General features: G+C 43.3%; 1 protein-coding gene across 1 annotated transcript in view; it reads left to right on the top strand.

Moving 5' to 3' along the window:
- The window catches only part of SRPK2 (SRSF protein kinase 2), a 109,794-nt gene extending 92,806 nt beyond the window's left edge, over positions 1 to 16,988 (top strand). The window contains exons 13-15 of the mRNA XM_009328328.1: positions 8,038 to 8,107; positions 9,341 to 9,433; positions 15,335 to 16,988. Of these exons, the coding sequence (XP_009326603.1) occupies positions 8,038 to 8,107; positions 9,341 to 9,433; positions 15,335 to 15,519 (348 nt within the window). The 3' untranslated portion in view covers positions 15,520 to 16,988. The remainder of the gene's footprint in view (positions 1 to 8,037; positions 8,108 to 9,340; positions 9,434 to 15,334) is intronic.
- The last annotated feature ends 1,884 nt before the right edge of the window (positions 16,989 to 18,872 follow it).

Here is an 18,872-nt window from a genome sequence, read left to right on the forward strand (position 1 = left end):
ATCATTGATAAAGATATTGAACAAGACCGGCCCCAGTACTGAGCCCTGGGGAACACCACTTGTGACCGGCCGCCAACTGGATTGAACTCCATTCACCACAACTCTCTGGGCCCGGCCGTCCAGCCAGTTTTTGACCCAGCAACTTTTGACTTTGGATGAGCTTTCTTGTCTCAATTTGTCCACTGAATGATAATGCACATATTGCAAGAGTGTGTGCCTAGTATGAATGATGTGAATGCAAAGTGTAGTAAGGTAGCATCAGAGCAAAGGTGAGACATTACGCTTTTAAAACTCTTGTTCACAACTGAATCACTGAGCTAGTTCTCTGAACTGGCACTGAAAGAGGGTTCAAAATATTTTTACGTCATTTGTATGGAATTGTGTGCAAATACATCTTGTAGATCTGTGTGTACCCATGACCTTCAAATCATTGATTTCTGACCAGTATTCTCACAGAGACCGATCCAGGTGTGCTCTTCACTCTTCCATCTGTGTAGCTCTTGCTGACAGAAGACCTGCTGCTTCAAAGTTGTGGTCAGGTTCTCCCATCTCAGTGGGTGTTGTTTAAGTTTCACAACATGGCTGCCAAACTCTCCCAAATGGGCTTGCTCACAAGCGGTCCAGAACACTCTGCTTAGTAGTAAACAGCACACATGAAGACTGCTTAGCTTGCAAAAACAGAAAAGGTTCTCCATCTGTTATATATCCATTACTGTGTCAGATGTTCTAGGTAATGTCTTCATTTAAAAAAAATGACAATAAAACCAGGCCTTTCTTTGAATTAGTTTAGGGTCCATAGAATTTCCATGTCAGAGGTTGACGTCCAGATGTGTACATAAAACACCTCAATCTTTTCATGGGTCCATAGATTTTATGAAGGACTACTTGGAATGCATGGGACCAGTATTCACCCGAGGTCTTAACTTGGTCTTGTGCTTTATTGATCTCCATTTGAGCCTAAGGTTTTTCACTGCCTTTTGCTTGATACTGAAATAATCTTGCTCACTGGGAATAGCATTGAGTATGAGAGTAGCAGAGCTACTGGTTCTTTCATCGACTGGTATTTATGGCATAAAGTATGAAGTCAAGCACAGAGATTGTGTTGTATCACAGCAGCAGCAGACTGTCTTTTTTCATCATACCGTTCACTCATCAGTTTTACTTCGTCTTTAGTAATGAGGATGGAGATGATGATGATTTTTTTAAACAAAAGCCTCTAATAATGGTGCCCTGAGCCTCCAAAGCATCTGTGTTCATGTGTGCACAGCAACTTTCCGAATACCCCCCCTTATGAATCTGGACATTGTATGTTGTGTCTACGTGGAGTGCTGTCCTCACCTGGTCTCTGCTAATATGGGTTGGCTTTGTCTAGCCATCAAGGTTTTGATGCAGCTTCCAGGAAAGAATAGACCTGTTTTATTTGTATGGGAGTATGTATCTTTAGTATGGGAGTAGCCAGAGATTCTGATCAGGATTACTTGTGCTGGAAGTGTACGTAAACAGAGCCATGTAAGGACTCTACCCAAATAGCATATAATATAAGAGAAACAGTGCAAAAGAGTGAGAAATAACTCAGTGCTGTTTCTTTTGGTGTTATGTCAGTGAATAAGTAGCATTGGAAGCCAGCAGCCTGTGAGCTGAATCTTCTAATTTTAGATGATTCGGCATGACCCAGTTCTTGTGCCCCAAACCTCTTTGAATCAGATTTAAAGGGTGAGAAGGAGTATCCTTTGCCAGTACCAGTCCTCTGCTCAGGTGATCTGAGTCTCAGAGTCTTTAAGAAAAAGAAAAAGAAAAAAAAAAGGGCAGGGGGGAAAAAGAGAATGATTCATATCTTCGGAGGCTTATAATCAGTGCACACACAATGTGCTGTGAAGCTAATGAAAGAAGTTAGGTGCCATTGGGCTTTTCCAGACTATGACAGAGTTGTTCACTTGTTCTGTGCTCAGCAAAGAATGCAACAAAGTGTGACTTAAATTTTTTTCCCAGACTTTGGTGACCTAGGCCTGAGTGCTTGCTGGACATTTACAAGTTTTGCTAAGGAAATCGCACAGTGTCCTTTCTTTTTCTTTTAACAATGTGGCCATTTAAGTGGGATACTCAGCTGCTCTCATGGAAAGCTAGACTCTGGGAGTCTCTCTCCACATTTATTAAATTCTAGAAAATTCTGTGTTCCCTTGCTGTACTAAACCCTATTTTAATTATGCCAACAGGGAGATGCATCTCTCATTTTCACCCAAAAAAAGGAAGAGATTTGGAGCCAGCATTTGACAGGATTGAAACCACCCTTGATCATTTAATTTTATCAGGCTAATTTCCACATTTGCAGTGTTGGGAGGGTCGCTTTCTGTGGAGCAGAAACTGAACAGGCACTGCATCATTTAGCATTTCCTAAATCTCAGAAACCATGGAACACAGTACTCCACTGCTGCTGCCAAGAAATCCTGGCAAGATAAGGGAGTTACTACTGGCAGAGGGCATCCCTTTGTATTGCTCCTGGAAATGACTGCAAGCACCATGATTCCACTGCTTTTCCTTCTTTATGCTCTTTGGATTGGAGACAGGAAAAGCACCTGAAATGATGAGTCTCATCATCTGACTTCTGTTGTTCATTATGTACAGTCTTGTTTGAGCTGCGGGGAGGAGATGACTGTGTCACAAGCTAGGACATAACGAGACTGTGTTTTTAACACTCATCTGAGGTGGCTTTTGTGGTGAGTTGTGATTCCTGAAATATCTTCTTTTTATAATAAGAACTAGCAAATAGATCATAGCTGTAGATCGGCAGGAAGTCAGAGAAGGAGAAAATTGTACTTGGTATTTTATCTACCCAAAGAGAATACAACTGATGAAAGAAAATACTACTGGGGTGAGAGGGAAAGGGGGCAGGCAAACAGCTTTCAAAATGAGGGAGATGCTATTAAAAGGTGACCAAGCTTACAGGGGTGGTTTTTATTTTTTTTTTATTACGAGTGTTTCTATTCATGTGAGAGAACTCAGAGGGACAGAATGAAGAATGAGCAGAATATAGTAACTTATGTTGTTAAAATTAAACCTACATGTAAGTTCTTGTAGTTCAGCCCCCAATTTACTTCTCTGCATAATGTCCTCTAATGTGGAGTGAAGAGGTAACTGTCCTTAACTACTCTTCCTGTGTTGTAAGCGGGGAAAAAATGATCATGTCTCCATTGGATCATGAGTATCATCATGCTAGTATGTGCGAGTGGCACATACTGAAGGTGTGATGACAAGCCTCAGTCTGCACAGAAGCAGTATTTTGAGGAAAAATGGAAAATCAGAAATCTGGTTGAGAGAAGACAAAAACTTGAAGTCACTATGCACATATATTTCAGTAGGCAGATACAGTACAAAATGCTGTTATTAATCACTGTACACCCTTTTTGAAGGTGGTGGGTGGACAACCTGAAACATTCAAAAGAAAATGATTTTCCAAAGAAACTGACTTTCCAAAGCAACCACTCAGCCTGTGCATGATTCCAAGATTGGAGTACAGCAAATAATGGAAACCTATTTCCTTTTCAAGCATCCCATGCATGTCTGCGTTTTGTATATCTGGCCTTTCTTACCAAGCACTAATCATGCAAAATGCCTTTTATATTCTTTCCATTGCCTGGCTTTTCAGAGGGAGATGTCCATGGGAGAACAAACTGTCAGCTGGTGTGCATATCTCAAAAAGCTTTTTGCTCTCTTCCCATGCTCCCACTTACCTGTGGAACAGCATTCTTAAAACTAAGCCTATTTTTAAAGCAGTTACAATCTTCTCATTCGCAGCTCTTCATTTCAGCTGGAGCAGAGAAACTCTGGCCAAGAGCTGGATCTTGTCTGTCAAAATAATAATTCTGGCCTATAGTTTGTCCTTTTTCAGCTGGGACTTCATAAGAGGAATTCAGGGAGGCTGATGCAGTCCAAGTGAATTGTTCTTCCAGTCCTCTCCCAAACAGCTTTCCCTAGGCATGCATCCATTTTCAATCATCAGACTGAGTACACAGCTGTCACATAGTGAAAATGTAGCTGTTTCCAATTGTGTGATTAGATATGGATCCATAATATATGATAGTGATGCTAACAGTTTAGTATTGTGGTAGGTTCATATACAATTGCATGGCAGGAAAGGAATCATAGCCTCTCCAGAGCCTACAAAAGCAGTAGTGTGACCATTTGTATGAAGGGTTCTCCATCTGCAAATGGAGGAAAGCAGTCTAGACTGTTTTTCTGCAATAACCTTGGGAAAGCAATAAGTAGCGATTGCCAGTACAGTCAGTAAGGATGGATGATTGCCTTGGGCTTTTGTGCCATATGTTAAGTGTGCTGTATCTCATTTGTTATCTCCATATAATAATTGAAATGCTGATTTCTGTTGAGATAAATGTCAATGTTGAGTAAAAAAAATCACGATAATTCGAAGTTGGAGTTTCTGTCAAGAGACTAGTTTTTATAAGTTAATACTTTCAAAGGGAAAGTAAGTAAGTAAATATGATAAATCTGTATTTGTAGCATCATAGAAATAAAAGCCAGATTTAGGTTGAAAGGGATCTCTAGTAGTCTACCTCCTGCTTGAACCAGGGTTAATGTCAAGGTTAGATGAGGTTACTCAGAGCCTCATCTAGTTCAGGTGTACATATCTGTCAGGATGGCATTTCCACAGCCTTTCTAGGCAGCTTGTCCCAGTGCTTGGCCAATCTCGCTGAAGAATTTTTTTCCTTGTATCTGGTTGGAATTTCCCATCTTGCCGCTTGTGTCTGTTGTCTGTTGTCCTTTCATTGAGAAGAGTGTATCTTGGTCTTCTCTGTCTACTGCTTTTCAGGCAGTGGAGTGCAGCAATTATATCCCCCCTTCTCCTTCCCTTTTCCAACCTGAACAAACACAGCCCCACCAGCCTCTCCTCCTGCATCCTCTGCTCAGCCCCCTGACATCTTAGAGGTCCTCCCTGGTCTTTCTCCAGTTTGACAGGATCTCTCTCATACTGGTGGTCCCAAACTGGTCATAGGTCTGCAGATGCAGATGTGTGTGCTGAGGAGAGGGGAGGTCACTTCCCACCAAGGGTTGGTAACACAGTTGTTACATACAGCCCAGTACGTGGTTAGCCTGCATTACCATGAGAGTGCACTGCTGACCTGTGTTCAACTTGCTCTCTGTCAGGGTCTCTACCTCCTGATTTTATCACAGAGTGTCAGCAACTTACGAACTGGAGACTGGGTGGTTTTATGTACCTACAGTTGGGTGCAAAGTGTTAATAAGTACTGAGAAGTGCTCAGGAAGTCCAAAGCAGCAGTGCATTGCCAAAACCGTAGTTCTGAGTACCAGCAGCAGAGAGCTGCTCTTTCGGTGGCACTGACTCAGTAACAGGACTGCACGTGCTTTCTGGTGCACCATCATCTTTGGACATGAGTTTAAAGAGCAGAACTCTGACTGATAGAATCCAGAGGTGTCATTGTCCCTCTTATGGCTATTTACTTGCTTATTAATGCATTTTTAATGCTGATTCTTTTACTTTACAATAAAAACCTAGATCAAGGTTTTATTTTTTTTTAAATGAGGCCCAATTAATTTCGTTTATCTTGTGCTGTATAGCCAGTCCATCCTACAAACGTCTAGGAACATATTATCAGGTTGCTACAGATAAACCTATGAGACATTGTCCCGTGTGAATGCTAAGAAGTGTTATTACAGATATTTATCACAGCACCCAAAAGGCAAGGCTGTCTCTGTCCCTGACCCTGTGTGCATTCGAGTCAGAAGTTTCTTCGTTCTCGGGGCAGAGTCCTTTAAGGAGAGTCAGGAAATCAAATGTCTGAGACGCTGTGGCTCCAGCCCATGCTGGGCATGGAGTCAAAGCTATACAAAAAGGAAAACAGCAGCAGCATTTTGAAAAGCTTTAGTTTCTCTTCAGCAAAAGGGTGGTATAAATATCCCAAATCTATGAGAGCTTGCAGCTCTTATTACATACAAACATCTAAAATGCAGTGTATCGCAGTGGTATGCTTGCTTCTTGTGCTTCTCTATGAACAGTTTTTACAGTTTTTCCAATTTAATCTTTTTAGTCCCACGCAGACATACCGAGCTATTAATAGTTCATTTTTTGGGGCAGAAGCTGTATCCTTTTGGAGTCTACCTTTGTGGCTAAATTCAACTACATTTCTGTTGTTCTTCAGGAATCTGTGTTAAATAGCAATGAGTTTCTCAATGTCCTCAGAAATCAGCCCCATCAGCATGTGTTCTCCTAGGAAAGCTGGTCCGGCTCTTCCAGTGAATATATTCCCGTGAGATACAGAGGGGACACTTGGGGCTTCTCAGTCTCATCTCAGGAGAATAACAATATTCTCCATGTTGTGTTTAGAGACCCCTACCAGTGATCTCTTCTGGCTACTCTAAAAATTTATTCAGTTTAAATACCTGGCAATTTATGAAGTCCTTCAGATTTTTTTAAGCTGTAAAATGAAAACTCTCAATCCTGAGCTGAGAGTAGAATAAAAAAAGTGAATGACTGTTTATTAGTGATAGTGACTTTAGAAATTAAAGGCCAGTTCGAAGGATCAACAGAAATGTCAACGAGGAGCATTCTTGCTTTCTTGGCTGCTGTGTGTGATTGCAATGAATTATTTTGGCTATAGCCCACTTGGATGACGCTGCAGTTCACAGCTTGAAAAAGCCAAGTGCCCATAAATAGGTTAAATTTATAGGTGATTTAACAACTCCAGATTACAAATTGGAACAGAAGAAAAGTGTGTATTTTCAGGAGACAAATATTTCGTAGTAAACGTTCTGATGGAGTGAAATCCCCTCCTAGATCTGTGCCAGGGAGTTCTCCCTGATTTTTTGAATTATTTTCTGGATCAGATGCTTTCCCTGGTCTTGGAGATGGAAAATAGTTTGATGTTTAAACCACCTGGAAAGAATTAGATTCCTGTGGCTGCTGGGTAATTGGTGATCCAGAGCAGAAAGAGTATAGTTTAACAAATTAGGCTAGGTGAATCCATGTTTGTGCACAGTGTGGGCTCTCATAATATTTCAGTGCTTTGTGACTTTTAATATGCATTACACCCATAAAGATAAACTCAGTTTTGTCCTGACCTAACATAGGGTTCACATCCCATCGAAGCATTGCCATGGCCTGAAGGGATCAGTGTTCACGGCGTCTGCTCTGGATTCCTTTGTCAATGTCAGTATCAGTATTTTACCCTGTGACTGCAGTATTTACTTTGATGAAAATACCTTTTTCAAAACTGTCCTAGATTTAGAGTCATCAAGAAAGCTTACCCTGTTTGCTAATTTCAAGCGATTAATTATAGTTATAAATGGATTTTATTTCTGATTCAGACTTTATTATTTCAGTCCCCAACATGCAATCTCTGACAGATAGCCTTCAGATACAAGTGTAGCTCACTATTGTATATTTAGAAATACCTCTCTCTCAGCTTCATTAACTTACACATATTTAACATGATCAACAGACAGCACATAGTATGTTAAAACACGTTTAACGTTGGCTTACACCGATGCCCCCTTCACACCCCTGTGCAGTCCATCTGTTCAGAATCGCTTCCTCCGCAGCTGGATGCTGTTTGCTGCCTCCCACTGGGGACTGGTGCTGAACTTCGCAACAGGACCGAAATACTCCCTGGTTAGCCGGTGGAGCCCCAGGGCTTGCTGGTTGGGGAGGGACCGCAGTTCCACACTCCTTGTCCACCTCCTTCGTTCATCCTGGTTGAGTAGGCAGAAACGCCTGGGATTCAAGTGTGCTGCCTGTTGCCAAACCTCCAGCCTCTCGTACTGACGGGGTGTGCTTGGGGCTGAACGTGGGGCTCTGTCCAGAGCCTGGGTTCATGCTGTCGTTGCAGTGCAGGAATGATGGTCCCCAGGTAAGTGGCCTCTCCTCAGTCTCGGATCCTGTTGTAGGCCTTGAGCTTTGAATGTTAATTCCCTCTTGGTTCTGAGATAGTTGTGATGTTTTGCTGACATCTTAAGATTAGAAACATTATTTCTGAAATACCCATAAAGATGTCTGTTATGTTATAGGCTTTTGAGCTAGCGACTGGAGATTATTTGTTTGAACCCCACTCTGGTGAAGACTATTCCAGGGATGAAGGTATGACTTTTTTGAGAAATTCTATGAGTTTCTGTGTATTTTCACACTCCCCTTCTTAAATTTCCAGTGAGCTTACAGTGGGGTTAAGTTTTGTGTTTGAGTAAACTGTTCATACACACTGTTTTCAGAATATAAATATGATTTTTTTCTTTTTAGTTTTAAGTTCCATCAGTAGCAATGGGTGGGCAAAAACTCCCTTCTGCAGATACTCATCTACTTAACAACTGCCTGAAGGAATTAAACTGCCCGTCTTGTAAGATTGCATATGTGTGGAAACCTGATTGAGAATAACATTTTAGTTTAGAAAAGAAACGACAAATTTGAACTTTATAGTATTTTGTTTTTATGAGAGTGACACTGGAATAATGTTTACATTGTGTATTTTTATTTGAATTAGGCAATTACTAATTTTTTTTTTAAATCAGAATTAACTCCTGCTTCCATCTGTATACCTGTCCATTTTCATGCTTGTTTGCTTGTAAATGCTCTTTGCAGTGGTAATGTGGGCATCATTCATTGTTCCTAAATGCTACTAATGATGCCAGAGCTCTGCTGATCCTGGAAACCTCTGCATGGATTTGCTGCAAACATTGTTGATTTGAAACTATTTCTGATTTTTTACTAATTCCAGTTTCTTTCCTCTTCTTTTTTATCCCATCCTTTCCCTGCCCCTTCCACTCCCGTATCCTTTTTTTCTCTCCCTCATAGACCACATAGCACACATCATAGAGCTGCTAGGCAATATCCCAAGGCACTTTGCTCTATCTGGAAAATATTCTCGGGAATTCTTCAATCGCAGAGGTAGTACCTCTTCTTTTTGAAAGGTGCCGTGATGCAGACAGAAGTGGAATTGCTGTTGCTGGTTGTAGCATGTCCCACTGAGGAGCATTTCCTGAAATCACACAACAAAAATTTCTTTTTGAAAAAGAAAATACACAGGAATCTGTGACAAGTTTTTTCTTTTTTTAGCTAAACATTCTGAAAAATAATTATTGGTACATTTTAAATTATATAGCAAAACTTGTTTGTAGCAGCTGATACTCAAATGTTGTTTTGAGAAGGAAGTTTTGCTGAAAGCATCTTTCCAAATTAGCCACTGAGCAGTGAGCACGTGTCTTTTTTACCAGGATCAATCTATTTCTGTCTGTACCGGGCCAGTGTTAGTGTGTGCATGCAATGTACTGATTAAACTGTTGTATGTTTCTGTTTTGCTGGCAATGTTCTCCAATGCAGACCACATAGCATTGATCATTGAACTGCTGGGAAAAATCCCTCGAAAATACGCTATGTTGGGGAAATATTCCAAGGAGTTTTTCACCAAAAAAGGTAACGGTATTTATGCAACACTAATTTAAAGCATAATGCTATCCAAAAGGAGAATATGTTCATTTATGGGTACTGAAGAAATATATCCGTTTAAATGGAGAGCTCTTATTAAAGAAGAACTTTGGTGTAAATTTGGCTTTCTGAGAAAAGCCGCAATTTGCGGTATTCATTTCAACATTTCATTTAAAATTCATTTTGGGATGTACTCAACAAAGTGTGAATGTTAACAAATGTCTGTGTGAATCTGTTGTCCGATGTTCATGTAAATGTAAGGAATCAAGTGATGCATAGCTTGTAACGTGATGGAAAATCATCTGTCAACTACTTTTGATCATCTATAGTGGTCCAGCAGATGTTACTGATAAGGAGTAACCGAGGTGGGAGGGGAATACCTGGGTGATAGACACACAGCCGCATGCAGTCAATCCTCACACTCTTGTAACCTCCCTGAAGAGAGAGCATGCAGAAAAGATCACTCTGTGACAGAGCGATGGAGAAAGCCGCTCTGCTGTGTACCATGCTGTCTCACTTCAAATGCTCCAAATTACCGTAATGCCTGAGCGCTACAGCCATAGGCAATGACTTAGCTGTGTTTGGCGTTGTACAGAAGTGCAACCCCTCTAAAATTAAAACCCTTGTCAATTGCTACAAGAAAGTAATTAAGCTGAGCAAATGCACTGGGCCTTATGGTTCTTTTATCTTTTAGTACTTTGTCTTTGCTCAGGCTACTCTTTAAGACAAGTTTTTGACACATGAGGGGATGTGGTGATGCCTCAAGTGTCTTTTGTCCCCTCCGAGTATGAGACAGCACTGTGTTGTATCGAGGGACAGGGTATGTCAGGAGCATCCCATTATGTGGTGGGGGAATATCTGGGGTGGTTGACTGCAGCTGGCGAGCGCGCTTTCCTGCGGAACAGTGCTGCAGCTTCCCTCTTGACCGTGACTCCACGTGACTGAGCACACAGCTTGTCAGCAGGGCCAGCACCGGCCAGCCGACCAGCTGCATTGGGCACGTGGGGTGCCGGGGGGGCCAAGGCAGTGACGCTGTGCTGTAAGAGGTTGGGGTCATGAGGCAGGACACAATCCAGTGATTCTTCCTCCCCTTACATGAGAGCCGCCTGTTCTGTGCATGGATATTGCTGGTACGGCAGGGACCTCTGCGTGCCATCATTGCCTTAAGGAGGATGTAATGGTGTTAAACACGGTGCGAAGAAGGGCAACAGTGATGATCAAGGAGATAGAGCAACTGCCATATGGGGGAGTCTAAAATGCCTGCGGCTTTTTAGTGTGGAGGGGAGAAGATTGCTGGAAGAATAATAAAGGTTTAAAAAATTGGAAAGCAGTGGATAAACTGAAAACAGAGCTGTTGTTCATCAGCACCCGCCATATGAGAGCTGGGGGACACCCAGTGAAACTTGCAGGGAGTGGCTTTAAAACCACTTTAAAACCACTAAAAGTGCTTTCCTACGCAGCAGGCAGTGAGCTTCGGGAGCCTGCTGCCATGGGGGTTGTAGAGAGAGGCCGTATCAGCAGGCTCAAAAACAACCTCATGTTAACTGAGATGAACAAACTCAGGGCCGACAGGTCTGTAAATGTATAAAGCAGTAAAAGGGCTGGGCAGGAGGTATCCTCCAGTACCCCCTGACAGAGATTGCAGCTGCTGGAGTGAGGGGCAGGGCCTGCAGAAATGCTCCCCTGCCCTCCCTACCTACCCCTTCTTGTGGCCACAGTCAGAGACAGGTACTGAATTAGAAAGACGCCCCAGCCTGACTCCCCCTTAAAGCGTATCTCATGTTCCTAACTTTCACATTACACCAGATGGGTTGGCGTTTTCTAATGTTGTCATAGAACCTTAAAATGACCTAGCAGTTACACAATAACTGCAGTGTTTGTGGCGCATGGAAGAGGGCAGTTTGTAAAATTCCCATGAAGTGGAGAGTTTCACGTGCTTCCATGAGCATCTTCCACTGCAAAGTGTCGCTGTTGGCCTCTAGGGCCTGAACTTCAGTGACATTCCTCAGAGGCACCATCTGCCGTGAGATCAGAGGCCATGTAGTACAGGTCTGAGGCTCTTCTGAAAATTTTACGCTGTAGTGGAAAGATGGGCTTAGAAATCTAACTGTAGGCTCCTGTTTTGAAAACATCAGCCTTGGGTGAAAATCAAGAAATCACGATTTGGGTGTTAACTGCTCTCCATAAGCGAGTTCAACCTCAGAGAGAAGCTTTAAACATTTGAATTGTTCCACTGAATGTCCCAGGCACAAAAGGAAAGGTGTTGCCAACTAATGGGTTTGCAGGATCGGGTCCCTTCTTCTCAGTAATTGCCTGAAGCAGTTTGTGACATTCAAATAGGAGGGTGCATTTAAAGAAGGAAAAGCATTTATAAGTTACTTCTTAGTCACTGTAACACAAACTCTTACATATTTTTTATTAGGGCCTCATCTTGATTGAGCCCAGTAATAACTCCAATGAGTCCTTTTCTCCAGTGCTTCCGTGGAAGCAATTTTGTCTGTAAAAATGAGTAACGTGTTTTGGCTCTGAAACATAAAACCCGTTTGTTTTTTTCTAGACCGTGGTCCCTTTTATTTTTCTTCTGGTATTTGCTAGCCCTGTTTCCTTGTGAGCTAAACCTGTGTGAGATGCTGGCTAGGTACTGGCTTTGCCCGTTGGAAGTTGTAACAAGGAAAAGCACTGCTGCTTATTTAACATCCTGGAAGGGAAGGAGAGGGCTCTCCTCCACCTCCCTCGCTTCCATCTACTGTATCGTGGGGCCTTACCAGCAGTTCTTGCATTAGTTCTTGGGAGCATGTCCTCAAAATACGTAGTAGCAGATTAGATCCCACTGCTGCTTCCCCAGTCCTTCACGTCATCTGTTTCTTACTGCTCAATAATCCATCCTCCTCTTCCCTGGTGACACATTTTAAATTGGTCTTTGACAAATTTCATAGACCAGCTCTGGGAGTTTGTATTACGGTCAGCAGAGAAAGCTTTTAAAGAGCATCTTCCCCCTCACAGGTCCTTCAGAAATTTATTTAGTAATTTCATTCTGACTTAACATTCCATTTTTCAGAAGGTCCGTTGCTGCCTCCACTTTGGCCATAGGGGTTTTACAGTTCTGACAACTCTGTTGTCCTCTCTGGATATTTCCTGTGTGCTTCACTATCAAAAATCTCAATAAAGAGCTGCTGTTAGGAAGTTTTCACTTACTGTGACATTTTTAGCATTTCTTTGAAAATTCATTTTAATGCCCTGAATACTGATGGTGTCAGACCGGTGGGCCTGTGCTTTTCATTTCTCCCTTAAATATATAGGTACTGTCTTGCTGTCCTCCAACTACATGGTACAAACCTCATGAACTAGATGAAAATACGTGTTGCCAGACACCTCCATTTCTTGTGCTGCCCTCCAGCGCTTTAGGATGGAAATGAGATGGACCCACCACATTAAAATAAATTCTTTGAGTTTTTCGTCCACCTCGGTTGTGTTAATTGCGTTTTACTTACTCTGTTTTGATTCCATGGTCAGCATCATGATCTTTATTGAAAAGTGAAGCACTAGTTTAATTCTTGGCCCCCACACAGATAATTTTTACTGTATCCCATCTTCTTAAACGCTTTTACAATCTTCATGGAATTTCTTGTGGAAAACTTAACCTGTACTGCTAAAATAGTTTGTTCCTCAGCAGAAAAACACTACAGAATGTCATGCTGCCCAGGGTGTGCTGGCCTTAGCTTGGGTATTTCAACCTCCGCTTTACAGAACAAGAAGAGTATTCAAACAGCATGAACTCGGCTTCCACAGTGACACCAGGAGCCTTGTCTTGCAATCTTACTTTATACAACCTGAGGGAAGAAAGATGCCTAAAACTACATAATTTGAAGACAAAGGTGAAGACAGTGCTGCATGTAAACACACACACACTCCCCCAAAGTTAGTCTAGTTTGGTGAATGATTATGGCAACCCTTGCAATGAATGCTGTAAGCTGGAGAAGCTATGGACACAGCCTGATTTTTTTCTTTTTAGCCATTTTTTGCTTGCAGTCAATAACAAGTCCCTGTTTTCTATTGCTTTTTGGCAATACTTGAGTTTATGTGTTCTTATTAGAAAGCTTACTACCTGTTCTTGTTCGTAGTCACCAATATTCACTTTTGGAAACTTTGAAAAGGGTAGGATTTTCAGCACTTAAATTTCAGAGCTGCACAAAGATTTTAAAGGGCTGAGAGTGAGCCTGGAAATGAATACACTTCTCCGAGATGTGCTGTCCTTTCTGTACGTTCGTACTGTGGGTCAGTATGGGCCCAAAGCAGGGCCTTTTTTTGTTTGACTCACGGGTACTGATGGGACACACTTGTACTGTAAATGTACAGACATGAACCAGCAGGATACGCCCTCTGCTTTCATGCCTCTCTATCTCAGCACCCCTCCTACCCGGAGAGATGGAAAGGAAAGAGGACAGTGGGCCGGCTGTGGGCAGCACGTCTTGACTTTCTGTTACCAACAGGTCTCTCTCTCTTGCGAGTGATGGACTGTTTGCACACTTGCTCTTTTGGGGTCTTTATGATAGCACTTGGAGAGCTGCTTTTTCAAGTGTTGCACCCTGCCTAGAACCTTCTGCTATGGCCTGAGGTCGCAGAAGCGTGTCCTGCTGCGCCTGCGGCAGTTTTCATCTATTGCATTCAGGTGCTCAGACTCAGGGGCAGTCTGAAGACACAGGTTTCTTCTCCTGCCCCGGAACTTGTGTAGCCACAGGGATGTACAGAAGCTCAGACCCGTGAGCTGACATCTCATGGCATTTTATGGGCGGTAGATTACAGCCAGGGACAACAATCAAGTTACCAAACCACTTCGCTTAATAATAATACGGCCTGCGTGCCCCCATACCGTATGGTGTAGCGTGCTTGTCAAGCTACAGGTGAGTTCAGCTTCCAGTGTTGGCTGAGAACCCATCACCCCCCTCAGCAGGTCAGGGGACATCACAGAATCACCACAGGGGTCTCTGAAGTGCTTTTTGTAGCATCACATGGAGACCGTATGGCTCAGATACATGCCTGGGAAGAAGGGAGACGGCAGTGGAGGGGCAGGGAGCAGCCAGCAGAGTCTTTCTTCCCCATCACACCGGATGGCCTGTGGATAGACCTGGATAATATCGCTGGTTTGAATGGCAGAAGGGTTCTCGCCTCCTTTGTTTGTTCTGGTCTGAAACACATTGCCAGGTTGGCTGTATGCCCCCTCTTTGATGGAACCCAAATCCTGCGGCTGCTGCCACTGCTTGTGTTGGTGGTGGGTTGAAGGAGACGTAGGGAGCAGCAGGTGCTTCCTTCTCAGGCAGGACTCAGACCAAGCCTCGTGGGTGTGTTTGCCCGGAAGATAGAGAAGAATCTCTGAGTGCCAAACCTCTGGGCTTGGCTTGGTTTGGAATGAATCGCTGCTCTGCTGCTTCGTCGGCACATGCCACGTAGCGAGGCAGTGACCTGTGCTGCCGAGACCTCCGGCCTAGGATTGGAGCGGCTTTTGTAAGAAAGATTTGGGTTCATTGGCTGACTAAGAAGGAAAGGCCTGCGGTGTTCTTTGCCCACGGCGTGAGCATGCATGTGAATGCGTGCCTTTGTGTGCGGGAGACAGGACGAAGACAGCAGGAGAAATCAGAAGTGATGTATACAGCAGAGTCCAGGTGTAACATACAGTTTGCTGTAGGACCGATTTCTTGGTTTTGACGTTGGACATACTCGGCTCCTTTGAGGACCTCAAGCAAGCTTGCAATGTGCTGCCCTTCGTAAATAATGATTCTCAGCCAGGTCAAGGTGCTGCGAATGCAGAGTGGGAGAAAAACGAAACGGGGATTAGTCGCTAGCAGGGGTAACGAGGTATTTTTCTAACGCCAGTAATATTTCTGTTTGCAGGAGAACTCCGACACATTACCAAGCTGAAACCTTGGAGTCTTTTTGATGTGCTTGTGGAGAAGTATGGCTGGCCTCATGAAGATGCTGCACAGTTTACAGATTTCCTGATCCCCATGCTAGAAATGGTCCCAGAAAAACGTGCTTCAGCTGGAGAATGCCTTAGGCATCCGTGGCTGAATTCTTAGCAGAATCTCCCAGCTGTAAGAACAAGCCAGCAACCACCTTCCAATGCATCGGACCTAAATGGTGACTGTCACAAATTCTTTAGCAGGATCACACGTGAGCTGGCTTCAATCCTCAGACCTTTATTTTGCTTGAGGTACTGTTTGACATTTTGCTTTTTGTGCACTGTGTTCTTGGGGAAGGGTAGTCTTCTTGTCTTCAGCTAGTAGTTTACTCACCCACTTTCTTCAGAAAACACTTAACGTGTCTTTAAGCATTGTTTCTTGTGTTGTGTGGCATTCAGATGTCAGATTTTTGAACAAAGGAAACTTCCCCCCATGTGTTTTGGCAAGTTTTGTAACTATTTATGAAAAAAAAAAAATATTTTAGCTGATGCATATTATATAATTTACGAGCGTAAGAAATTTATCAAGTCGGAACTGAGTTACAGCGAGGAATTGTACAATTTTATCTTCTGGCAAAGGGACGTCATTCTTGTATTATAGTGTATGTAAATGCACCCTGTAAATGTTTATTTCCATTTAAATATGGGACTGGGGACTCAATTTCAGAGTAAAGCGACTAAGTTTTAGAGAGCTTTATAGCAAACCAATTGCATGTAGTGGACTTCAAACTGCTTTAAGGAATTGTGTAAACTTTCTATTCTGTAGCAGTTCCCGTTCATTGGATTTTAAACAAAGTGGCTCTGGTTTACAGGATTCCATTCCCCAAACGGCACTTTAAAGGAAGGCTGGACTTCTTTCTAATAAAGTATGCATTATCATTTAGCACTCCCTTTTAGAACTTTTGCCTATTTTAAGTGCTTTTAAGAAAAGAAAAACAGCAATTTCCCTTACAATGTGATAGTGACGACATGGTACCATATGGTGTTGCCTTTTTATAAGCACTGTAAGTTGTACTATACCTTTAAGGAAAAAAAAAATTAAAAGTCGAGCATGAGAACCACTCTCCGTGTAGAATTACTGATCTTTTATAATAAAAGTGTGTGCTTGGAATCAGTTAAGGAAGGATATAGCTGCAAATATTTACAGTGCAGTGGGTAAAATAATCCACGAAGCGAGATCATGCTCATTCCATTCATAGCTTTACATGTTTCTAAAACAAATTGCACTAGCTTTATTTTTTCCCGTAACTAGACATACGATTACCCGCTGTGAGTAAGCTGCACGCAACAATTACGTGTTTCCTAGGAAAAAAAAGCTGCATAGACTGAAGCTTATAGGCAATACAGATTTTAGAATGTACAGTATGGAGGTGTGTTTTCGGCCTCTTTTAGAAGTCAGTGGGATGAATGTAAGCTTACTTCTGATCTTCATGTAACTACGGTGCCACTTTTTCTTGACTTTGTCCATATGAAATTATTCACATGCCTTTGCAATAACTAGATTGTGAGAAGATAGCCCCATGCTGTAACAATAACCAGTTGTTTGAGGTGCTTGCAGTTGTCTAATTAAAGTGTTTTGTTTTTTCAGACAGTGTGCTGGTCATTGGAATCTTTGCTAGCCGTGACTCTGACCGTTTGCTTGCTAGAGGTCCGTGTCACTGGGGGGGGGGGGGGTGTGAGAGTGGGGGGGTGTTTTAGTCTGACCAAAGTGAAAGGCAGCTTTCTGTGTTGATGTAGAAGATACACCACCTGGTGTACATCAGAGCATCCCGAAGGGTCACGTGGCGCGAGGGGCTGTGTGATAAGTGGTTGCTAGGTGAACCGTGACAAAACTGAGAAAAGAGTATTGTTTCGTACAAGGTGTTTACCTACTATGAACAAGCAAACGATTACCCCATCCCTGATATGCCGGTGCAGCCACTCATCCAAAAAGGAACTGCAAAGCCACCACAGAGCGCGACACAGCGCCTGGGTCAGGAGAAACTCATCCACGTGCTGAGGCCCTGCCAGCAGCTGGGTTTCAGGATGGCGTGCCTTCAGCTTCTGCTCCCCAGGCACTTCACACTGGAACCGCTTTTAACGGCCACAAAGATGACACCGGAGTGAAGGATGATGCCACAATGGACTCCAGAGCTAGAGGTAAAAATGATGTTCGGCTTCACACCTGGACTAGCCCCTGGTAGTGCCTAGTTGCTGCAACTAATTAGAAGTTTGTTCCTGAATACGTAGAAAATATTAGCATGTGAATGAAGTGCCGGTTCAAACGCAAGCCACGCAGGGCGAGTTAAGCTTACAGCACCAGCGTACCTCTGCCCTTTGCTTGGCCACCGTGGTACAACACAGCTTACGGAAGCTTGTGTAGTACCAGTCCTGTCCTGCAATCCAGCGTGTCCCCTCCTTACGCCGCTCTAAGACCTCGCCACGTACAGCGTGTATTATTTTACGTACTCTCTTACATTTGAGATAATGTAACGATCTACTTGGAAGAGGGTCAGGACCACCAGATTTGAACTGTGGGCTCAGGGGGGTGCGATGCAGGTTTTTTCAAAATCCGTGCCCGAGCAGTGGCACAGGGTGGGCTGGGCTGGTGTTGCTGCTGGTGTTGACGGCCTAATCCTGTTCTTCTGTGTGGTACTGCAAAACTCTGTCTTCCAGACAGTGTGTTTTGCATAGCCAGCGGTTGTTCAGGAAAGTATTTCTGGTGTACTACTTTTACTAATAGAATTTTTCAGTGATTACAGGCAAATTACAATTTAAAGCAGCCCCAATTTTTTTCTACATGATAAAAAGAATCGCCACCTCTTTGTCAGCGAGTAGGGACTTCCCCTCCTATCCCGTTTCAGGTTTCCTTGCACATTGGTTTTCTTCTCTGGTTCTGGGGTAGAGCCTTCGAGCACAGTCCTGCGGTGTGAGCAGAACTTAGAGCAGTCACTGCCAAGATGCAAGGACACTGTCACACACCAATTATGGAATAACTCTGCACCTGGTAAGTGCAACAGCACCATCTTAGCTGCTGCTCTTCAGCAGCAGGCATAAACTACTTACTTCCTTTAATAAAAATAAATACTACTATATAGTTTGTAACATTCCGCACCCCATTTTAGCACCACTCACTCAGCTCTCCCTTGATGAGGGAAGCTGCGCAGTGGGTGGGCAGCAATGAGAAAGGCTGCATTACAAATACCACTTAGCTTATCCTTAAGCTTTCTGGCAAGTCTGACACGGTCTTGGTCCGCACACACTGCACTGACAGGAGGGCCTGACGATCCGCTAGAGGAGGAAAATGGGTACGTACTGCCCTGTGCCGGTGGTACTGCCGTCTGCACCCATGGTCGGAACGATGTTCCCGATACAGCTCCGGCACCCAATGGTACGGGTATACAAATACTCCCTGTAACACACCACCCGCCGCTTAACCCACCAGTAACCCGGCACAAGATGCCGCTGGGCTCGGAGCCATTCTTCTCTTCC

Source organism: Pygoscelis adeliae, unplaced genomic scaffold, assembly GCF_000699105.1.
Source record: "Pygoscelis adeliae isolate BGI_AS28 unplaced genomic scaffold, ASM69910v1 Scaffold267, whole genome shotgun sequence".
NCBI lineage: Eukaryota > Metazoa > Chordata > Aves > Sphenisciformes > Spheniscidae > Pygoscelis > Pygoscelis adeliae.